The sequence below is a fragment of the Oncorhynchus tshawytscha genome, linkage group LG31 (assembly GCF_018296145.1).
Source record: "Oncorhynchus tshawytscha isolate Ot180627B linkage group LG31, Otsh_v2.0, whole genome shotgun sequence".
Classification (NCBI taxonomy): Eukaryota; Metazoa; Chordata; class Actinopteri; order Salmoniformes; family Salmonidae; genus Oncorhynchus; species Oncorhynchus tshawytscha.
In genome coordinates, this window is record NC_056459.1 from 17,023,013 (window position 1) to 17,043,353 (window position 20,341).

A 20,341-nucleotide genomic window follows, 5' to 3' on the forward strand; every position below is an offset into this window, starting at 1 on the left:
GATCAGGACTGAAGAGGAAGTTGTTTATGAAAGTCTTTAGAACAACTTTATAACAAGGGCAGGGAGTGAGATGTTTCCACACCCACGCCTCATCATCCACAAGCCTCTGTTTACTGTTTGTCTGTCTTCCTCCTTCTCACTCACTTTCTCTTTCAATTTATCCTCCTCCTCCCACATTGTCTTGATCCTGTCTTCCTCTCTCTCTCCATCTCTTTCTCTCTCCATCTCTTCTTTCATTCCTAGCCCTGTCACTATCCTCCTCTCCCTAATGGCTTGCCATTTCCCCGTCTCTCACCTCCTCCTCTTTATTCCTCTGTATTTCCTTCTCCTTTCCCTTTTACTCTATCTGCTTTCCTTCTCTCTCTCTCTCTCTCTCTCTCTCTCTCCTCCTCCTCTCCTCTCTCCTCCTCTCTCTCTCTCTCCTCCTCCTCCTCTCCTCTCTCCTCCTACTCCTCCTCTCTCATCCTACTCCTCCTCTCCTCTCTCTTCCTCCTCTCCTCTCTCCTCCTCCTCCTCCTCTCCTCTCTCCTCCTCCTCTCCTCTCTCCTCCTCCTCCTCTTCTCTCAGTATGTTAGTGTAGGGCTTGGCCCATATAGATATTTTATCTCCATTCCTCTCACTTCAAAGTGCTCCCTGCTACCTGTCACAGTTTTATGGCTGATTCCTGTTCTCTCTCGTTCCTCTCCTCCTGCTCTCACTCATTACCGCAGCCCAGTCCTCTCTGCTCGGCTCTATTTATGACAACAACAACAACCACTGAATGTTCTATAATTCTATAGTTTCACGGTGGAGAGTGTATTATTTATATACAGTGAGATATAGTGTATTATTTATATACAGTGAGATATAGTGTATTATTTATATACAGTGAGATATAGTGTGTTGTTTATATACAGTGAGATAGAGTGTATTATTTATATACAGTGAGATAGTGTAGATTATTTATATACAGTGAGATATAGTGTATTGTTTATATACAGTGAGATAGTGTCTTGTTTATATACAGTGAGATATAGTGTGTTATTTATATACAGTGAGATATAGTGTCTTGTTTATATACAGTGAGATATAGTGTATTATTTATATACAGTGAGATATAGTGTGTTGTTTATATACAGTGAGATAGAGTGTATTATTTATATACAGTGAGATAGTGTATTATTTATATTCAGTGAGATAGTGTATTATTTATATACAGTGAGATAGTGTATTATTTATATTCAGTGAGATAGTGTATTATTTATATACAGTGAGATATAGTGTATTGTTTATATACAGTGAGATAGTGTATTGTTTATATACAGTGAGATAGTGTCTTGTTTATATTCAGTGAGATAGTGTCTTGTTTATAAACAGTGAGATAGTGTATTGTTTATATACAGTGAGATAGTGTCTTGTTTATATTCAGTGAGAAAGTGTCTTGTTTATAAACAGTGAGATAGTGTATTGTTTATATACAGTGAGATAGTGTCTTGTTTATATTCAGTGAGAAAGTGTCTTGTTTATATACAGTGAGATAGTGTATTATTTATATACAGTGAGATATAGTGTATTATTTATATACAGTGAGATATAGTGTGTTGTTTATATACAGTGAGATATAGTGTGTTGTTTATATACAGTGAGATATAGTGTCTTGTTTATATACAGTGAGATAGTGTATTATTTATATACAGTGAGATAGTGTCTTGTTTATATACAGTGAGATAGAGTGTATTATTTATATACAGTGAGATATAGTGTGTTGTTTATATACAGTGAGATAGTGTATTATTTATATACAGTGAGATAGTGTCTTGTTATATACAGTGAGATATAGTGTGTTGTTTATATACAGTGAGATAGTGTATTATTTATATACAGTGAGATAGTGTATTATTTATATACAGTGAGATAGTGTCTTATTTATATACAGTGAGATATAGTGTGTTGTTTATATACAGTGAGATAGTGTATTATTTATATACAGTGAGATAGAGTGTATTATTTATATACAGTGAGATAGTGTATTGTTTATATTCAGTGAGATAGTGTATTGTTTATACACAGTGAGATAGTGTCTTGTTTATATACAGTGAGATAGTGTCTTGTTTATATACACTGAGATAGTGTGTATTATTTATATACAGTCTGATAGTGTATTATTTATATAAAGTGAGATAGTGTGTTGTTTATACACAGTGAGATAGTGTATTATCTATATACAGTGAGATATAGTGAATGGGTGAAGACTGGAGATCATTAGCAACTCGTTGTCTCATCATGACGGTGCCTCTCGCCAGACTCTCTGTTTGTGTTTGGTTCTATGTGTGTGTGTGTGCCTGTGTGTCTCCGTGTGTGTGTCTGCATGCCTGCTAATGCATGAGTGTGTCCTCTCTCTCCCCACTCCAGAAGTCGAGTGCGGAACAACGCGTGAGGCTGGACCTGGGGCTGTGGGATAAGTTCAGTGAGCTGGCTACTAAGTGCATTATAAAGATCGTGGAGTTTGCCAAACGAGTGCCTGGCTTCACAGGACTCACCATAGCTGACCAGATCACGCTGCTTAAAGCTGCCTGCCTTGACATACTGGTAAGGACTGACTGTCACAAACACGCACAGGCACACACACACACACAGAGATCACGCTGATCCAAACTGCCTTCCTTGACATACTGGTATGTATCAGCAGTTTTCAAAGTAACACATCTCTTATGTACATATTTCATGCATTTATTTCTACAATGCATTGGGAAACTATTCACACCCCTTGACTTTTTCCACATTTTCTTACGTTACAACCTTATTCTAAAATGGATTAAATAGATTTGTTCCATTGATCTGCACACAATACCCCATAATGACAAAGCAAAAACAGGTTTATATTTTTTTTCCCCAAATGTATACAAAATCAAAAAACTAAATATCACATTTACATAAGTGTTCAGACCCTTTACTCAGTACTTTGATGAAGCACATTTGGCAGCAATTACAGCTGTGAGTCTTGGGTATGAGGTGCATTGCTGCACAGCTATTTTCAAGTCCAGGCTCTGGCTGGGCCACTCTAGGACATTCAGAGACTTGTCCTGAAGCCCCTCCTGCGTTGTCTTGGCTGCTTAGGGTCATTGTCCTGTTGGGAGTTGAACTTTCGCCCAAGTCTAAGGTTCTGAGCACTCTGGAGCAGGGTTTCATCAAGGATCTCTCTCTATACTTTGCTCCGTTTATCTTTAACTCGAGCCTGACTAGCCTCCCAGTCCCTGCGGCTGAAAAACATTCCCACATTCACGATGATGCCACCACCATGCTTCACCATAGGGATGGTGCCAGGTTTACTCCAGACGTGATGCATGGCATTCAGGCCAAAGAGTTCCATATTGGTTTCATCAGACCAGAGAATCTTGTTTCTCATGGTCTGAGAGTCCTTTAGGTGCCTTTTGGCAAACTCCAAGAGGGCTGTCATTTACCTTTTACTAAGGAGTGGCTTCCTTTGGCCACTGTACCAGAAAAGCCTGATTGGATGAGTGCTGCAGAGATGGTTGTCCTTCTGGAAGGTTCTCCCATCTCCACAGAGGATCTCTAGAGCTCTGTCAGAGTGACCATTGAGTTCTTGGTCACTGCCCTTTGCCCCCGATTGCTCAGTTTGGCTGGGCGGCCAGCTCTAGGAAGAGTCTTGGTGGTTCCAAACTTCTTCCATTTAAGAATGATGGAGACAACTGTGTTCTTGGGAACCTTCAATGCTGCAGAAATGTTTTGGTACCCTTCCCCAGATCTGTACCTCGACACAATCCTGTCTCTGAGCTCTACTGACAATTCCTTCGAACTCATGGCTTGGTTTTTGCTCTGACATGCAACTATATAGACAGGTGTGTGCCTTTCCAAATCAGGTCCAATCAACTGAATTTACCACAGGTGGACTCCAATCAAGTTGTAGAAACATCTCAGGGATGATCAATGGAAACAGGATGCACCTGAGCTCAATTTCGAGTCTCATAGCAAAGGGACTGAATACTTACAGGTGAAGTCGGACGTTTACATACACCTTAGCCAAATACATTTAAATTCAGTTTTTCCCAATTCCTGACATTTATTCCTAGTAAAAATTCCCTGTCTTAGGTCAGTTAGGATCACCACTTTATTTTAAGAATGTGAAATGTCAGAATAATAGTGGAGATATTTATTTATTTCTGCTTTTATTTCTTTCATCACATTCCCAGTGGGTCAGAAGTTTACATACACTCAATTAGTATTTGTTAGCATTGCTTTTAAATAGTTTAACTTGGGTCAAACGTTTCAGGTAGCCTTCCACAAGCTTCCCACAATAAGTTGGGTGAATTTTGTCCCTTTCCTCCTGACAGAGCTGGTGTAACTGAGTCAGGTTTGTAGGCCTCCTTGCTCGCACATGCTTTTTCAGTTCTGCCCACAAATCTTCTATAGGATTGAGGTCAGGGCTTTGTGATGGCAACTCCAATACCTTGACCTTGTTGTCCTTAAGCCATTTTGCCACAACTTTGGAAGTATGCTTGGGGTCATTGTACATTTGGAAGACCCATTTGCGACCAAGCTTTAACTTCCTGACTGATGTCTTGAGATGTTGCTTCAATATATCCACATAATTTTCCTGCCTCATGATGCCATCTATTTTGTGAAGTGCACCAGTCCCTCCTGCAGCAAAGCACCCCCACAACATGATGCTGCCACCCCTGTGCTTCACGGTTGGGATGGTGTTGTTCTTCAGCTTGCAAGCCTCCCCCTTTTCCCACCAAACATAACGATGGTCATTATGGCCAAACAGTTCTATTTTTGTTTTATCAGACCAGAGGACATTTCTCCAAAAAGTACAATCTTTGTCCCCATGTGCAGTTGCAAACTGTAGTCTGGCTTTTTTATGGCTGTTTTGGAGCAGTGGCTTCTTCCTTGCTGAGCGGCCTTTCAGGTTATGTCGATATAGGACTCGTTTTACTGTGGATATAGCTACTTTTGTACCTGTTTCCTCCAGCATCTTCACAAGGTCCTTCGCTGCTGTTCTGGGATTGATTTGCACTTTTCACACCAAAGTACGTTCATCTCTAGGAGACCGAACGCGTCTCCTGCCTGAGCGGTATGACGGCTGCGTGGTCCCATGGTGTTTATACATGCGTACTATTGTTTGTACAGATGAACGTGGTACCTCCAGGCGTTTGGAAATTGCTCCCAAGGATGAACCAGGCTTGTGGAGGTCTACAATTTTTTTTTCTGAGGTCTTGGCTGATTTCTACAATTTATTTTTCTGAGGTCTTGGCTGATTTTCCCATGATGTCATGCAAAGAGGCACTGAGTTTGAAGGTAGGTGTCACGTTCTGACCTTAGTTCCTTTGTTTTTGTCTGTGTTTTAGTATGGTCAGGGCGTGAGTTGGGGTGGGCAGTCTATGTTTGTTTTTCTATGTTGGTTTTTGAGTTCGGCCTAGTATGGTTCTCAATCAGAGGCAGCTGTCAATTGTTGTCCCTGATTGAGAATCATACTTAGGTAGCCTGGGTTTCACTTTTGGTTTGTGGGTGTTTGTTTCCGTGTGAGTGTTTGGGCCACACGGTACTGTTTCGTTTTGTTCACATCGTTTATTGTTTTGTTCCAGTGTTCAGTTTGTTTATTAAAAAGACATGAACACTTACCACGCTGCACCTTGTTCCTCCTCTCTATCTCCAGATGACATCCGTTACAGTAGGCCTTGAAATACATCCACAGGTACACCTCCAATTGACTCGAATGATGTCAATTAGCCTATCAGAAGCTTCTAAAACCATGACATAATTTTCTCGAATTTCCAAGCTGTTTAAAGGCACAGTCAACTTAGTGTATGTAAACCTCTGACTCACTGGAATTGTGATACAGTGAATTATAAGTGAAATAATCTGTCTGTAAACAATTGTTGTAAAAATGACTTGTGTCATGCACAAGGTAGATGTCCTAACCGACTTGCCAAAACTATAGTTTGTTAACAAGAAATTTGTGGAGTGGTTGAAAAATTTGTTTTAATGACTCCAACCTAAGTGTATGTAAACTTCCGACTTCAACTGTATGTAAATAAGGTTTTTCTGTTTTTTATTTATAATGCAATTGCAAAATTGTATAAAAAACTGTTTTTGCTTTGTCGTTATGGGGTATTATGTGTAGATTGCTGAGGGAAAAAATCTCTTTAATACATTTTAGAATAAGTCTGTAACGTAACAAAATGTGGAAAAGGTCAAGGGGTCTGAATACTTTCCGAAGGCACTGTATGTAAACTCAGCAAAAGAAACAAACGTCCTCTCACAGTCAACTGTGTTTATTTTCAGCAAACTTAACGTGTGTAAATATTTGTATGACAATAACAAGATTCAACAACTGAGACATAAACTGAACAAGTTCTATAGACATGTGACTAACAGAAATTGAATAATGTGTCCCTGAACAAAAGGGGGGTCAAAATCAAAAGTAACAGTCAGTATCTGGTGTGGCCACCAGCTGCATTAAGTACTGCAGTGCATCTCCCCCTCTTGGACTGCACCAGATTTGCCAGTTCTTGCTGTGAGATGTTACCCCACTCTTCCACCAAGGCACCTGCAAGTTCCCGGACATTTCTGGGGGGGAATGGCCCTAGGCCTCACCCTCCTATCCAACAGGCCCCAGACGTGCTCAATGGGATTGAGATCCGGGCTCTTCGCTGGCCATGGCAGAACACTGACATTCCTGTCTTGCAAGAAATCACTCACAGAACGAGCAGTATGGCTGGTGGCATTGTCATGCTGGAGGGTCATGTCAGGATGAGCCTGCAGGAAGGGTGCCATATGAGGGAGGAGGATGTCTTCCCTGTAACGCACAGGATTGAGATTGCCTGCAAGCTCAGTCCGATGATGCTGTGACCCACCACCCCAGACCATGACGGACCCTCCACTTCCAAATCGATCCTGCTCCAGAGTACAGGCCTCAGTGTAACGCTCATTCCTTCGACGATAAACACAAATCCGACTATCACCCCTGGTGAGACAAAACCACGACTCGTCAGTGAAGAGCACTTTTTACCAGTCCTGTCTGGTCCAGTGACGGTGGGTTTGTGCCCATAGGTGATGGTGTTGCCGGTGATGTCTGGTGAAGACCTGCCTTACAACAGGCCTACAAGCCCTCAGTCCAGCCTCTCTTATCCTATTGCGGACAGTCTGAGCACTGATGGAGGGATTGTGCGTTCCTGGTGTAACTCAGGCAGTTGTTGTTGCCATCCTGTACCTGTCCCACAGGTGTGATGTTCGGATGTACCGATCCTGTGCAGGTGTTTTTACATGTGGTCTGCCACTGCGAGGACGATCAGCTGTCTGTCCTGTCTCCCTGTAGCGCTGTCTTAGGCGTCTCACAGTACGGACATTGCAATTTATTGCCCAGGCCACATCTGCAGTCCTCATGCCTCCTTGCAGCATGCCTAAGGCACGTTCACACAGATGAGCAGGGACCCTGGGCATCTTTCTTTTGGTGTTTTTCAGTCAGTAGAAAGGCCTCATTAGTGTCCTCAGTTTTCATAACTGTGACCTTAATTGCCTACCGTCTGTAAGCTGTTAGTGTCTTAACGACCATTCCACAGGTGCATGTTCATTAATTGTTTATGGTTCATTGAACAAGCATGGGAACAGTGTTTTAAACTCTTTACAATGAAGATCTGTGAAGTTATTTGGATTTGTATGAATTATCTTTGAAGACTGGGGTCCTGAAAAAGGGATGTTTCTTTTTTTGCTGAATTTGATAAGACTAGTTTTAGGCCTCCATTTCTCAGGGTGCCTCAACTTCTGGTCCATGAACAGGGCCAGTCCCTGATGGTTAACTGACCCTGATTAAGTCACTTCTACAGGCTAGTTGTAATGTAAATGGACATCCAAGGAGGAAGGATAATATATAGTATCTTAATAATAATATAGTAGCTTCCCAATATAGTATCTTACCAATCTGTGGTACAGGAATAGTTGAGAGACAGCCCCACTACTCAATGTAATCACAGCAGTGATTGTGCTAGCCTAACAAATGCCACTGATTAGCACTGTGACTCGATGCAGAAACACATAGCGTACCTTTACCACATAACCAAATGAGCAGGTTTCTATTTAATGACAAAAGGTTTGGCCTAATTCCATCTGTACTGTTTAGTGTCTAAAGATCTCTGTTAACTGGGTTTTCTCTCTCCACTGAGGTAGCCAGTCAATAAGCTCAAATGTACAGGGGGTTTAACCTCTGAACTTCCTCCCTAGAGTCCGGTCCTTAGACCTTATTGGTCGGTTTGTCCAGAAAGCCAATAGAAGAGTGGTTTAATTGATCCTGACAGTGGATCAGTATGTAGAGGAGCCATCCTTAATCAAAGTACATTAAGTTAGTGTCTCTCAGACGTTACGCAGTTTGAAATCTCATTAAGGATTGATTGAAAGACCTGTTAGTCTTTTTCTGCAGTGAGTTTCAGTGAGGACTGTTGTTCATGTTTGTTTGGGTTGCTTGCTGTATGTTTTTCTGGAGCAGGGACATAAATACAGGGGGTGCACAGTGTTAGCAGACTTAGTGCAGTCGAGTGCTAATGTGCCCTCAGTAACGAGACAGAGAAGAGAAGCAAAGAGGGAGAGAGAGGGAGGAGAAAGGGGGAGAGAGAGGGAGGAGAAAGGTGGAGAGGGAGGGAGGGAGGAGAAAGGGGGAGAGGGAGGGAGGAGAAAGGGGGGAGAGAGGGAGGAGAAAGGGGGAGAGAGAGGGAGGAGAAAGGGGGAGAGGGAGGGAGGAGAAAGGAGAGAGAGAGGGAGTAGAAAGGGGGAGAGAGAGGGAGAGAGAGGGAGGAGAAAGAGGGAGAGAGAGGGAGTAGAAAGGGGGAGAGAGAGGGAGGAGAAAGGGGGAGAGAGAGGGAGGATAAAGGGGAGAGGGAGGGAGGAGAAAGGGGGAGAGGGAGGGAGGAGAAAGGGGGAGAGAGAGGGAGGAGAAGGGGAGAGAGAGGGAGGAGAAAGGGGAGAGGGAGGGAGGAGAAAGGGAGAGAGAGGGAGTAGAAAGGGGGGAGAGAGAGAGAGAGGGAGGAGAAAGAGGGAGAGAGAGGGAGTAGAAAGGGGGAGAGAGAGGGAGGAGAAAGGGGGAGAGAGAGGGGTGGATTGTCTCAAGCTCCAGTCATGTTTATTTTGTCATTTTTTTATTTAACCTTTATTTAACTCTCTCCATGTGGTGATTGTCTGGCTCTATGAGGCTCTCAGTCGGCTTTATTTTGTCATGAGGCTATCCTTTCTATTAACCTATTAGCTCTCCATGTGCTCTATGAGGCTATCCTCAGTCGGCTCTATGAGGCTATCCTCCGTCGGCTCTATGAGGCTATCCTCAGTCGGCTCTATGAGGCTATCCTCAGTCGGCTCTATGAGGCTATCCTCAGTCGGCTCTATGAGGCTATCCTCAGTCGGCTCTATGAGGCTATCCTCAGTCGGCTCTATGAGGCTATCCTCAGTCGGCTCTATTAGGCTATCCTCAGTCGGCTCTATTAGGCTAGCCTCAGTCGGCTCTATGAGGCTATCTTCAGTCGGCTCTATGAGCCTAGCCTCAGTCGGCTCTATGAGGCCATCCTCAGTCAGCTCCTTGCATCAAGCACATCTGATCTACTTCCCTGATCGCTCTACTCCAATTCACTGCCAACTTTTGCTTCTTCTCTCCTTCGCTCTCTCGCTCCTCTCATCCTCAGCTCAGCCCCCCCGGCAGTATGTCTGACCTGAAAAGGCCCTTCTCTCTCTCTTCACTGGGAGCTCACAGCACAGCAGCTACAATAGTGTCACTGTTCAGCGCCCAGGGTTAGTGAGTAATCATGTATCATGGGGGTAGTATTTATTTAAGTAGTATTGACTATTTAATAGATTTAGTGAAGTAAATGTCATGATGAATGTGATTATTGTGTTCTTCCTGAAGCTGTTCTGTACAGCGACTGCAGTGTAAATGGATAGATGTTATTCTACATGTTCATATCATTAGTGTTATTGTGGTGTTTCCTGTGGTCTAGATTAGTAGTGGCCGTATTACAGTATCACTTCCTGGTGTGATGAGAACTGTTGCCACACTGATTAGATGGGAGGTTTGCAGTAATGCTGGATGGATTCGTTTTCTATGACTATGTGGTATTTGTCAAATGTGACAACCCACTGGGTACAGACGTCAATTCAGCGTCTATTGCACGTCGTCATTTCATTGAAACAACATTGATTCAACCAGTGTGTGTTCAGTGGGAAGCCACTGGAGTTGAAGAGGTGAGAAGTTGAAGTCCTGCTTAGATGACTCTCTCTCACACACACCCTGACAGGTTTCTACAGTGAAGGACCTGCCTTGTGTATTGCGTTCTAGATCTGGGTGAGCAAGTGTGTGAAGAAGGAACAAACGGTGTGTGTGTGCGTGTGCGTGTGTGTGCGTGCGCGCGTGTGGTGAAGAGACAGGCAGTGTCAACATTTGAAGCCAATTGAGTGGCGCTGACAGCTAGTGTGTGTGTGTGTGTGTGTGTGTGTGTGTGTGTGTGTGTGTGTGTGTGTGTGTGTGTGTGTGTGTGTGTGTGTGTGTGTGTGTGTGTGTGTGTGTGTGTGTGTGTGTGTGTGTGTGTGTGTGTGTGTGTGTGTGTGCTGACAGTGAGTGGCAGGAGCGTACGCAAAATGAAACAGAATAAAGCATGCAGGCTGGCGGAGACTCAAACACCGGCTGGTCAGACACACACACACATACACACACACACACACACACACACACACACACACACACACACACACACACACACACACACACACACACACACACACACACACATACACCCTGTATAGCTGTACAATACAGAATCAAGCACACAGACACACTGAGGTTTTTCCTCCTCAAGGTCATGATCATAGTGGTGGTTTCTCTCTTTAGTCTTTGTTGGCTGTGAAACGTGTCAGTCCTAGCTACAGGTATATAGTATAACTAGTGCATAGCCTCTGTGGGCTTCACTTTGAATTTGTCTTTCTACTCTTTACAAGTCCTGTCATGACACTTTCCCTTGACTTTCCCTGTCATGACACTTTGTCATGTCCCTTTCTCCTCTCCTCTGTCTTACTGTCCCTTTCTCCTCTCCTCTGTCTTACTGTCCCTTTCTCCTCTCCTCCATCTTACTGTCCCTTTCTCCTCTCCTCCGTCTTACTGTCCCTCTCTCCTCTCCTCTGTCTTACTGTCCCTCTCTCCTCTCCTCCATCTTACTGTCCCTTTCTCCTCTCCTCTGTCTTACTGTCCCTTTCTCCTCTCCTCTGTCTTACTGTCCCTTTCTCCTCTCCTCTGTCTTACTGTCCCTCTCTCCTCTCCTCTGTCTTACTGTCCCTCTCTCCTCTCCTCCATCTTACTGTCCCTTTCTCCTCTCCTCTGTCTTACTGTCCCTCTCTCCTCTCCTCTGTCTTACTGTCCCTTTCTCCTCTCCTCCGTCTTACTGTCCCTTTCTCCTCTCCTCCGTCTTACTGTCCCTCTCTCCTCTCCTCTGTCTTACTGTCCCTCTCTCCTCTCCTCTGTCTTACTGTCCCTTTCTCCTCTCCTCTGTCTTACTGTCCCTCTCTCCTCTCCTCTGTCTTACTGTCCCTCTCTCCTCTCCTCTGTCTTACTGTCCCTCTCTCCTCTCCTCTGTCTTACTGTCCCTCTCTCCTCTCCTCCGTCTTACTGTCCCTCTCTCCTCCCCTCCCCCTGACTGTCCCTTTCTCCTCTCCTCCGTCTTACTGTCCCTCTCTCCTCTCCTCTGTCTTACTGTCCCTCTCTCCTCTCCTCTGTCTTACTGTCCCTCTCTCCTCTCCTCCGTCTTACTGTCCCTCTGTCCTCTCCTCCGTCTTACTGTCCCTTTCTCCTCTCCTCTGTCTTACTGTCCCTCTCTCCTCTCCTCTGTCTTACTGTCCCTCTCTCCTCTCCTCTGTCTTACTGTCCCTCTCCTCTGTCTTACTGACACTCTCTCCTCTCCTCTGTTTTACTGTCCCTTTCTCCTCTCCTCTGTCTTACTGTCCCTCTCTCCTCTCCTCCGTCTTACTGTCCCTTTCTCCTCTCCTCCGTCTTACTGTCCCTTTCTCCTCTCCTCTGTCTTACTGTCCCTCTCTCCTCCGTCTTACTGTCCCCTCCTCTCCTCTGTTACTGTCCCTTTCTCCTCTCCTCTGTCTTACTGTCCCTCTCTCCTCTCCTCTGTCTTACTGTCCCTCTCCTCTGTCTTACTGACACTCTCTCCTCTCCTCTGTTTTACTGTCCCTTTCTCCTCTCCTCTGTCTTACTGTCCCTCTCTCCTCTCCTCCGTCTTACTGTCCCTCTCTCCTCTCCTCTGTCTTACTGTCCCTTTCTCCTCTCCTCCGTCTTACTGTCCCTCTGTCCTCTCCTCTGTCTTACTGTCCCTTTCTCCTCTCCTCCGTCTTACTGTCCCTTTCTCCTCTCCTCTGTCTTACTGTCCCTCTCTCCTCTCCTCCGTCTTACTGTCCCTCTGTCCTCTCCTCCGTCTTACTGTCCCTCTCTCCTCTCCTCCGTCTTACTGTCCCTCTCTCCTCTCCTCTGTCTTACTGTATCTTTCTCCTCTCCTCCGTCTTACTGTCCCTCTCTCCTCTCCTCTGTCTTACTGTCCCTCTCTCCTCTCCTCTGTCTTTCTGTCCCTCTCTCCTCTCCTCTGTCTTACTGTCCCTCTCTCCTCTCCTCCGTCTTACTGTCCCTCTCTCCTCCCTCCCCCTGACTGTCCCTTTCTCCTCTCCTCCGTCTTACTGTCCCTCTCTCCTCTCCTCTGTCTTACTGTCCCTCTCTCCTCTCCTCTGTCTTACTGTCCCTCTCTCCTCTCCTCCGTCTTACTGTCCCTCTGTCCTCTCCTCCGTCTTACTGTCCCTTTCTCCTCTCCTCTGTCTTACTGTACCTCTCTCCTCTCCTCTGTCTTACTGTCCCTCTCTCCTCTCCTCTGTCTTACTGTCCCTCTCCTCTGTCTTACTGACACTCTCTCCTCTCCTCTGTTTTACTGTCCCTTTCTCCTCTCCTCTGTCTTACTGTCCCTCTCTCCTCTCCTCCGTCTTACTGTCCCTTTCTCCTCTCCTCCGTCTTACTGTCCCTTTCTCCTCTCCTCTGTCTTACTGTCCCTCTCTCCTCTCCTCCGTCTTACTGTCCCTTTCTCCTCTCCTCTGTCTTACTGTCCCTCTCTCCTCTCCTCTGTCTTACTGTCCCTCTCTCCTCTCCTCTGTCTTACTGTCCCTCTCCTCTGTCTTACTGACACTCTCTCCTCTCCTCTGTTTTACTGTCCCTTTCTCCTCTCCTCTGTCTTACTGTCCCTCTCTCCTCTCCTCCGTCTTACTGTCCCTCTCTCCTCTCCTCTGTCTTACTGTCCCTTTCTCCTCTCCTCCGTCTTACTGTCCCTCTGTCCTCTCCTCTGTCTTACTGTCCCTTTCTCCTCTCCTCCGTCTTACTGTCCCTTTCTCCTCTCCTCTGTCTTACTGTTCCTCTCTCCTCTCCTCCGTCTTACTGTCCCTCTGTCCTCTCCTCCGTCTTACTGTCCCTCTCTCCTCTCCTCCGTCTTACTGTCCCTCTCTCCTCTCCTCTGTCTTACTGTATCTTTCTCCTCTCCTCCGTCTTACTGTCCCTCTCTCCTCTCCTCTGTCTTACTGTCCCTCTCTCCTCTCCTCTGTCTTACTGTCCCTCTCTCCTCTGTCTTACTGTCCCTCTCTCCTCTCCTCCGTCTTACTGTCCCTCTCTCCTCTCCTCCGTCTTACTGTCCCTCTCTCCTCTCCTCTCCTCTGTCTTACTGTCCCTCTCTCCTCTCCTCCCTCTTACTGTCCCTCTGTCCTCTCCTCCCTCTTACTGTCCCTCTCTCCTCTCTCCTCTCCTCCCCCTTACTGTCCCTCTCTCCTCTCCTCCCCTCCCCTGACTGTCCCTCTCTCCTCTCCTCCCCCTTACTGTCCCTCTCTCAGGGTTGGGGGAGTAACAGATTATGATAAATGATAAATGATAAATGATAAATGATAAATGATATATATTAATGTAAAGATATCATTTAATCTAATTATTACATGTAGTAGAAAGTGATGGGTTAGAAGAAGCCTATATAACCAACCCATTAAGTAACATTGAACATCCATATATGACCAGCTATGTAAACGTTAACATTGATTTATCATGTAATAGATGTTGTTCAATTGGTAACATACATTTTTGTCTTCTTCTAATGCCTCTTAATGGGAAAGTAATCTAAAAGTAACGGAATGTAATCAGATTACATTACTGAGTTTGGGTAATCCAAAATTTACATTACTAATTACAATTATGGACGGGTAACTAGTAACTGTAACGGATTACACTTAGAAGGTAATCTACCCAACCGTGCCCTCACTCCTCTTCTCCCCCTGTCCCTATCCTCTCCTCTGTCAGATGATGTGTGTGTATACGTAATGTATAATTCTCTCCTTTCCTGTCCCCTGTCATATAGATTCTACGTATCTGTACGAGGTACACTCCGGACCAGGACACCATGACGTTCTCAGACGGGCTGACCCTGAACCGGACCCAGATGCACAACGCAGGTTTCGGCCCGCTCACCGACCTGGTGTTCACCTTCGCCCACCAGCTGCTGCCCATGGAGATGGACGACACAGAGACAGGCCTGCTCAGCGCCATCTGCCTCATCTCTGGAGGTACACTACACCTTCTTCACTTTCTTTGAAGGTTGCATATATTCATTAAGCATCTGTCATTAGTGTCATTACTGTTGAATAGTATGTCAGAAGAGATGGAATGTCTAAATAAAAGTCTGAATTTTGTGACACAGAGACAGACAGGCCACCTCAGTCCCATCTGGGGGGGTAAGAAGGTGACTGTTATCTCCAGAGGCGGGCACCACAGTGGGGTGTACATACCCAGCGGGCACCAGACTGGGGGGCAAGGAGAGAGATGGGGCTGGACAAGGAGAGAGACGGGAGGAGAGAGACTGGGCTGGGCAAGGAGACGGGGCTGGGCAAGGAGACGGGGCTGGGCAAGGAGAGAGACGGGGCTGGGCAAGGAGAGAGACGGGAGGAGAGAGACTGGGCTGGGCAAGGAGAGAGACGGGGCTGGGCAAGGAGAGAGACGGGGCTGGGCAAGGAGAGAGACGGGGTTGGGCAAGGAGAGGCGGGGCTGGGCAAGGAGAGAGACGGGGCTGGGCAAGGAGAGAGACGGGGCTGGGCAAGGAGAGAGACGGGGCTGGGCAAGGAGAGAGACGGGGCTGGGCAAGGAGAGAGACGGGGCTGGGCAAGGAGAGAGACGGGGCTGGGCAAGGAGAGAGACGGGGCTGGGCATGGAGAGAGACGGGGCTGGGCAAGGAGAGAGACTGGGCTGGGCAAGGAGAGAGACGGGCTGGGCAAGGAGAGAGACGGGGCTGGGCAAGGAGAGAGACGGGGCTGGGCAAGGAGAGAGACGGGCTGGGAAAGGAGAGAGACGGGCTGGGCAAGGAGAGAGACGGGGCTGGGCAAGGAGAGAGACGGGCTGGGAAAGGAGAGAGACGGGGCTGGGCAAGGAGAGAGACGGGCTGGGAAAGGAGAGAGACGGGGCTGGGCAAGGAGAGAGACGGGCTGGGCAAGGAGAGAGACGGGGCTGGGCAAGGAGAGAGACGGGGCTGGGCAAGGAGAGAGACGGGCTGGGAAAGGAGAGAGACGGGCTGGGCAAGGAGAGAGACGGGGCTGGGCAAGGAGAGAGACGGGCTGGGAAAGGAGAGAGACGGGGCTGGGCAAGGAGAGAGATTGGTCGGTGCCAGAGACCGAGAGATGGTGATTTAAGAAGTAGTAAAAGTTGCCCAGAGTCTAAGGTTGAAAGGGTGCCTTTGGGGTAGATGTGAATGCTCGGACAAGTCATTAGAAAGGCAGTAAAACACTTCTGATACAGACTTAGACAGACTCAAAGTCTGGAATCAGGTCATCCATAGGTCCATCTCTGTGAGGCGGGGTGTTTGTTGGACTGTTCTCACAGGAAATGAGTGTGTTCTGTTCAGCCTGTTTCAGCACACAACACCCAGGCAGTAGTTCTCCCTCAGCTGAGACATGGAAGGCAGACATTGATTGAAACACACACACACATTGAGCTCTACATTTTTCCATAATGCAGTTGCAAACACGCACATGCGCACACACACACTCTGACACACGCTCCTCCCAAGGCAGCTAACCACCAAGAACAACTGTTCCCCGGGCACCGATGACGTGGATGTGGATTAAGGCAGCCCCCCACACCTCTCTGATTCAGAGGGGTTGGGTTGAATGTGGAAGACACATTTTCAGTTGTACAACTGACTAGGTATCCCCCTTTCGCCCTGCTCTGACTCTGAAGTTTCCATTCCAATGTGTGAATCCCCAGAGCCTTCACATATATTACATGCTGTTGCATAATCCACAGAGGAAATAACTAAACACTCTGTGACTCTGTGACTGGGAGGCAGGCCTCCGTTCCCACAGCAGGAGCTGGTTCTTTCAACACACACTGACCACTTATGGATTGAATTGGTACTGAAAGCATTACAAGGGACAATGTGAAAAATAGAAGGTGATAAGAATATCATAAAGGGCTACTGTCTCTTGAGAACTAAGCGGTTTATAATACAGAGGAGTTGGTGGATTGTATATATGTTTCCTAAACCATAAACCCTTTTAATGTTCAATGGAAACCGTTGAAGTTGGATTACTTCTGAGTTAGATTTCAGACTCCCTCGTTTCTAGACATGTACAGCACATCTTCTTTAATGCCAACTGTAGCAGAGTGCAGGCTGATGGTCTGGTGAAGGCCTAGCGTTTCCCTACTGTATGACTCTGGGATGTGGCTTTCTAACTCGGTCCTACATAGCCTATGTACAAAGAAGCTGCTTCATGAATTTGAAATTGATCTGTGTGACTCGCTCTCACTCACTATCTCTCTCACTCAATCTGTCTCTCTCACTCTCTCGCTCTCACTCACTATCTCTCTCACTCAATCTGTCTCTTGCTCTCACTCTCTCGCTCTCACTCTCTCTCTCTCACTCACTATCTCTCTCACTCAATCTGTCTCTCTCACTCTCTCGCTCTCACTCACTATCTCAATTCAATTCAATTCAAGGGCTTTATTGGCATGGGAAACATGTGTTAACATTGCCAAAGCAAGTGAGGTAGATAATATATAAAGTGAATATATAAAGTGAAATAAACAATAAAAATTAACAGTAAACATTACACATACAGAAGTTTCAAAACAATAAAGACATTACAAATGTCATATTATATATATACAGTGTTTTAACAATGTACAAATGGTTAAGGTATACAAGGGAAAATAAATTAGCATAAATATGGGTTGTATTTACAATGGTGTTTGTTCTTCACTGGTTGCCAATTTTTTCTCGTGGCAACAGGTCACAAATCTTGCTGCTGTGATGGCAAACTGTGGAATTTCACCCAGTAGATATGGGAGTTTATCAAAATTGGATTTGTTTTCGAATTCTTTGTGGATCTGTGTAATCTGAGGGAAATATGTCTCTCTAATATGGTCATACATTGGGCAGGAGGTTAGGAAGTGCAGCTCAGTTTCCACTTCATTTTGTGGGCAGTGAGCACATAGCCTGTCTTCTCTTGAGAGCCATGTCTGCCTACGGCGGCCTTTCTCAATAGCAAGGCTATGCTCACTGAGTCTGTACATAGTCAAAGCTTTCCTTAACTTTGGGTCAGTCACAGTGGTCAGGTATTCTGCCGCTGTGTACTCTCTGTGTAGGGCCAAATAGCATTCTAGTTTGCTCTGTTTTTTTGTAAATTCTTTCCAATGTGTCAAGTAATTATCTTTTTGTTTTCTCATGATTTGGTTGGGTCTAATTGTGCTGATGTCCTGGGGCTCTGTAGGGTGTGTTTGTGTTTGTGAACAGAGCCCCAGGACCAGCTTGCTTAGGGGACTCTTCTCCAGGTTCATCTCTCTGTAGGTGATGGCTTTGTTATGGAAGGTTTGGGAATCGCTTCCTTTTAGGTGGTTATAGAATTTAACGGCTCTTTTCTGTATTTTGATAATTAGTGGGTATCGGCCTAATTCTGCTCTGCATGCATTATTTGGTGTTCTACGTTGTACACGGAGGATATTTTTGCAGAATTCTGCGTGCAGAGTCTCAATTTGGTGTTTGTCCCATTTTGTGAAGTCTTGGTTGGTGAGCGGACCCCAGACCTCACAACCATAGAGGGCAATGGGCTCTATGACTGATTCAAGTATTTTTAGCCAAATCCTAATTGGTATGTTGAAATTTATGTTCCTTTTGATGGCATAGAATGCCCTTCTTGCCTTGTCTCTCAGATCGTTCACAGCTTTGTGGAAGTTACCTGTGGCGCTGATGTTTAGGCCAAGGTATATATAGTTTTTTGTGTGCTCTAGGGCAACAGTGTCTAGATGGAATTTGTATTTGTGGTCCTGGTGACTGGACCTTTTTTGGAACACCATTATTTTGGTCTTACTGAGATTTACTGTCAGGGCCCAGGTCTGACAGAATCTGTGCATAAGGTCTAGGTGCTGCTGTAGGCCCTCCTTGGTTGGTGACAGAAGCACCAGATCATCAGCAAACAGCAGACATTTGACTTCGGATTCTAGTAGGGTGAGGCCGGGTGCTGTAGACTTTTCTAGTGCCCGCGCCAATTCGTTAATATATATGTTGAAGAGGGTGGGGCTTAAGCTGCATCCCTGTCTCACCCCACGACCCTGTGTGAAGAAATGTGTGTGTTTTTTGCCAATTTTAACCGCACACTTGTTGTTTGTGTACATGGATTTTATAATGTCGTATGTTTTACCCCCAACACCACTTTCCATCAGTTTGTATAGCAGACCCTCATGCCAAATTGAGTCGAAGGCTTTTTTGAAATCAACAAAGCATGAGAAGACTTTGCCTTTGTTTTGGTTTGTTTGGTTGTCAATTAGGGTGTGCAGGGTGAATCTTTCTCACTCAATCTGTCTCTCTCGCTCTCACTCACTATCTCTCTCACTCAATCTGTCTTTCGCTCTCACTCTCTCGCTCTCGCTCAATATCTCTCTCACCCAGTCGGTCTCTCGCTCTCACTCACTATCTCTCTCACCCAGTCGGTCTCTCTCACTCTCTCGCTCTCACTCACTATCTCTCTCACTCAATCTGTCTCTCTTGCTCTCACTCACTATCTCTCTCACTCAATCTGTTGCTCTCACTCACTATCTCTCTCTCACTCAATCTGTCTCTCTCTCAGACCGGCAGGACCTGGAGGAGCCCTCTAAGGTAGACCAGCTCCAGGAGCCTCTACTGGAAGCTCTGAAGATCTACGTGAGGAAGAGGAGGCCCAGCAAGCCACACATGTTCCCCAAGACCCTGATGAAGATCACTGACCTCCGCAGCATCAGCGCCAAAGGTACAGACATCACAGAGAAGAATATTCTAATAAAACTGAGTAGAAATGAGCCCACTATAGATTCAATAGCAGTTCAGTAGGAAAACTTTGTACACTAATGCCCTATAACATCATTTTGCAATACGTTGGTTTTGCAATATGTCCTTTCCTCTCCCTCCAGGTGCGGAGCGGGTCATCTCGCTGAAGATGGAGATCCCTGGGTCTATGCCTCCTCTGATCCAGGAGATGCTGGAGAACTCAGAGGGCCAAGACGGCCAGAGCAGCACCGAGGGCGAGGACGGCAGCAGCCCCAAGAAGGGAATCCCTAAAGGGGGTAAATCCTGCCCTGTGTCCCCTGACCCTGACCCAGATGCTTCAGACAGCGACGGGCCCACAGCGGCCCCCAAGGAGGAGGAGGAAGAGGACCCCTAGGTCCCCGTTGGAACTCAGGGGCCTCTCAGACTGACACTCTCTCTCTCACTGACATTCCTTTGCAGAAAAAAAAAAAACACAAAAAAAAACTGAAAATAGGTAAACCGCATGGTGTACCAGGCATAGTGGACCCCCCTCCTTCTCCCCTCTCCTCTCCTCCTCCCCTCAGGCCGTTGGTCCCTTAATGAACCACCACCACCTTTGCTTGTTCTTATGTTATCCTTTACGTTTGTTTTTTCCTTCTCTCTCTTTATCACTTTATTTTCCCTTTAAAAAATGACAACACTAAAACCTAAAAGGACCAGTGGTTGGTTTGTGTATAATTCTACATTTATTGAGCTCTTATTTTGGCGTTGTGTCTTGGGGACTAGGGTGTGATTGGTCGAGTTGGGTTTGACCTCACCCGGCCACGCCCACTTACTTGTTATACACAAAGGTCATAGGTCATCCTCCTCAGGTCTCCTGTATAAATTCATCCCTGCATGATGGACTCGACAAGTTTAATAAGTAGTTTTAATCTCTCTCTCTCTCTCTCTCTCGGTCTCTCTCTCTCTCTGTCTGTCTCTCTCCCTCTCTGTTTCTCTCCCTCTCTGTTTCTCTCCCTCTGTCTCTC

General features: G+C 46.0%; 1 protein-coding gene across 1 annotated transcript in view; it reads left to right on the plus strand.

Moving 5' to 3' along the window:
- Window positions 1–20,341, plus strand: part of LOC112234836 (retinoic acid receptor alpha-A) — a 126,058-nt gene extending 105,717 nt beyond the window's left edge. The window contains exons 5-8 of the mRNA XM_042310045.1: window positions 2,392–2,568; window positions 14,406–14,610; window positions 19,159–19,317; window positions 19,478–20,341. Of these exons, the coding sequence (XP_042165979.1) occupies window positions 2,392–2,568; window positions 14,406–14,610; window positions 19,159–19,317; window positions 19,478–19,728 (792 nt within the window). The 3' untranslated portion in view covers window positions 19,729–20,341. The remainder of the gene's footprint in view (window positions 1–2,391; window positions 2,569–14,405; window positions 14,611–19,158; window positions 19,318–19,477) is intronic.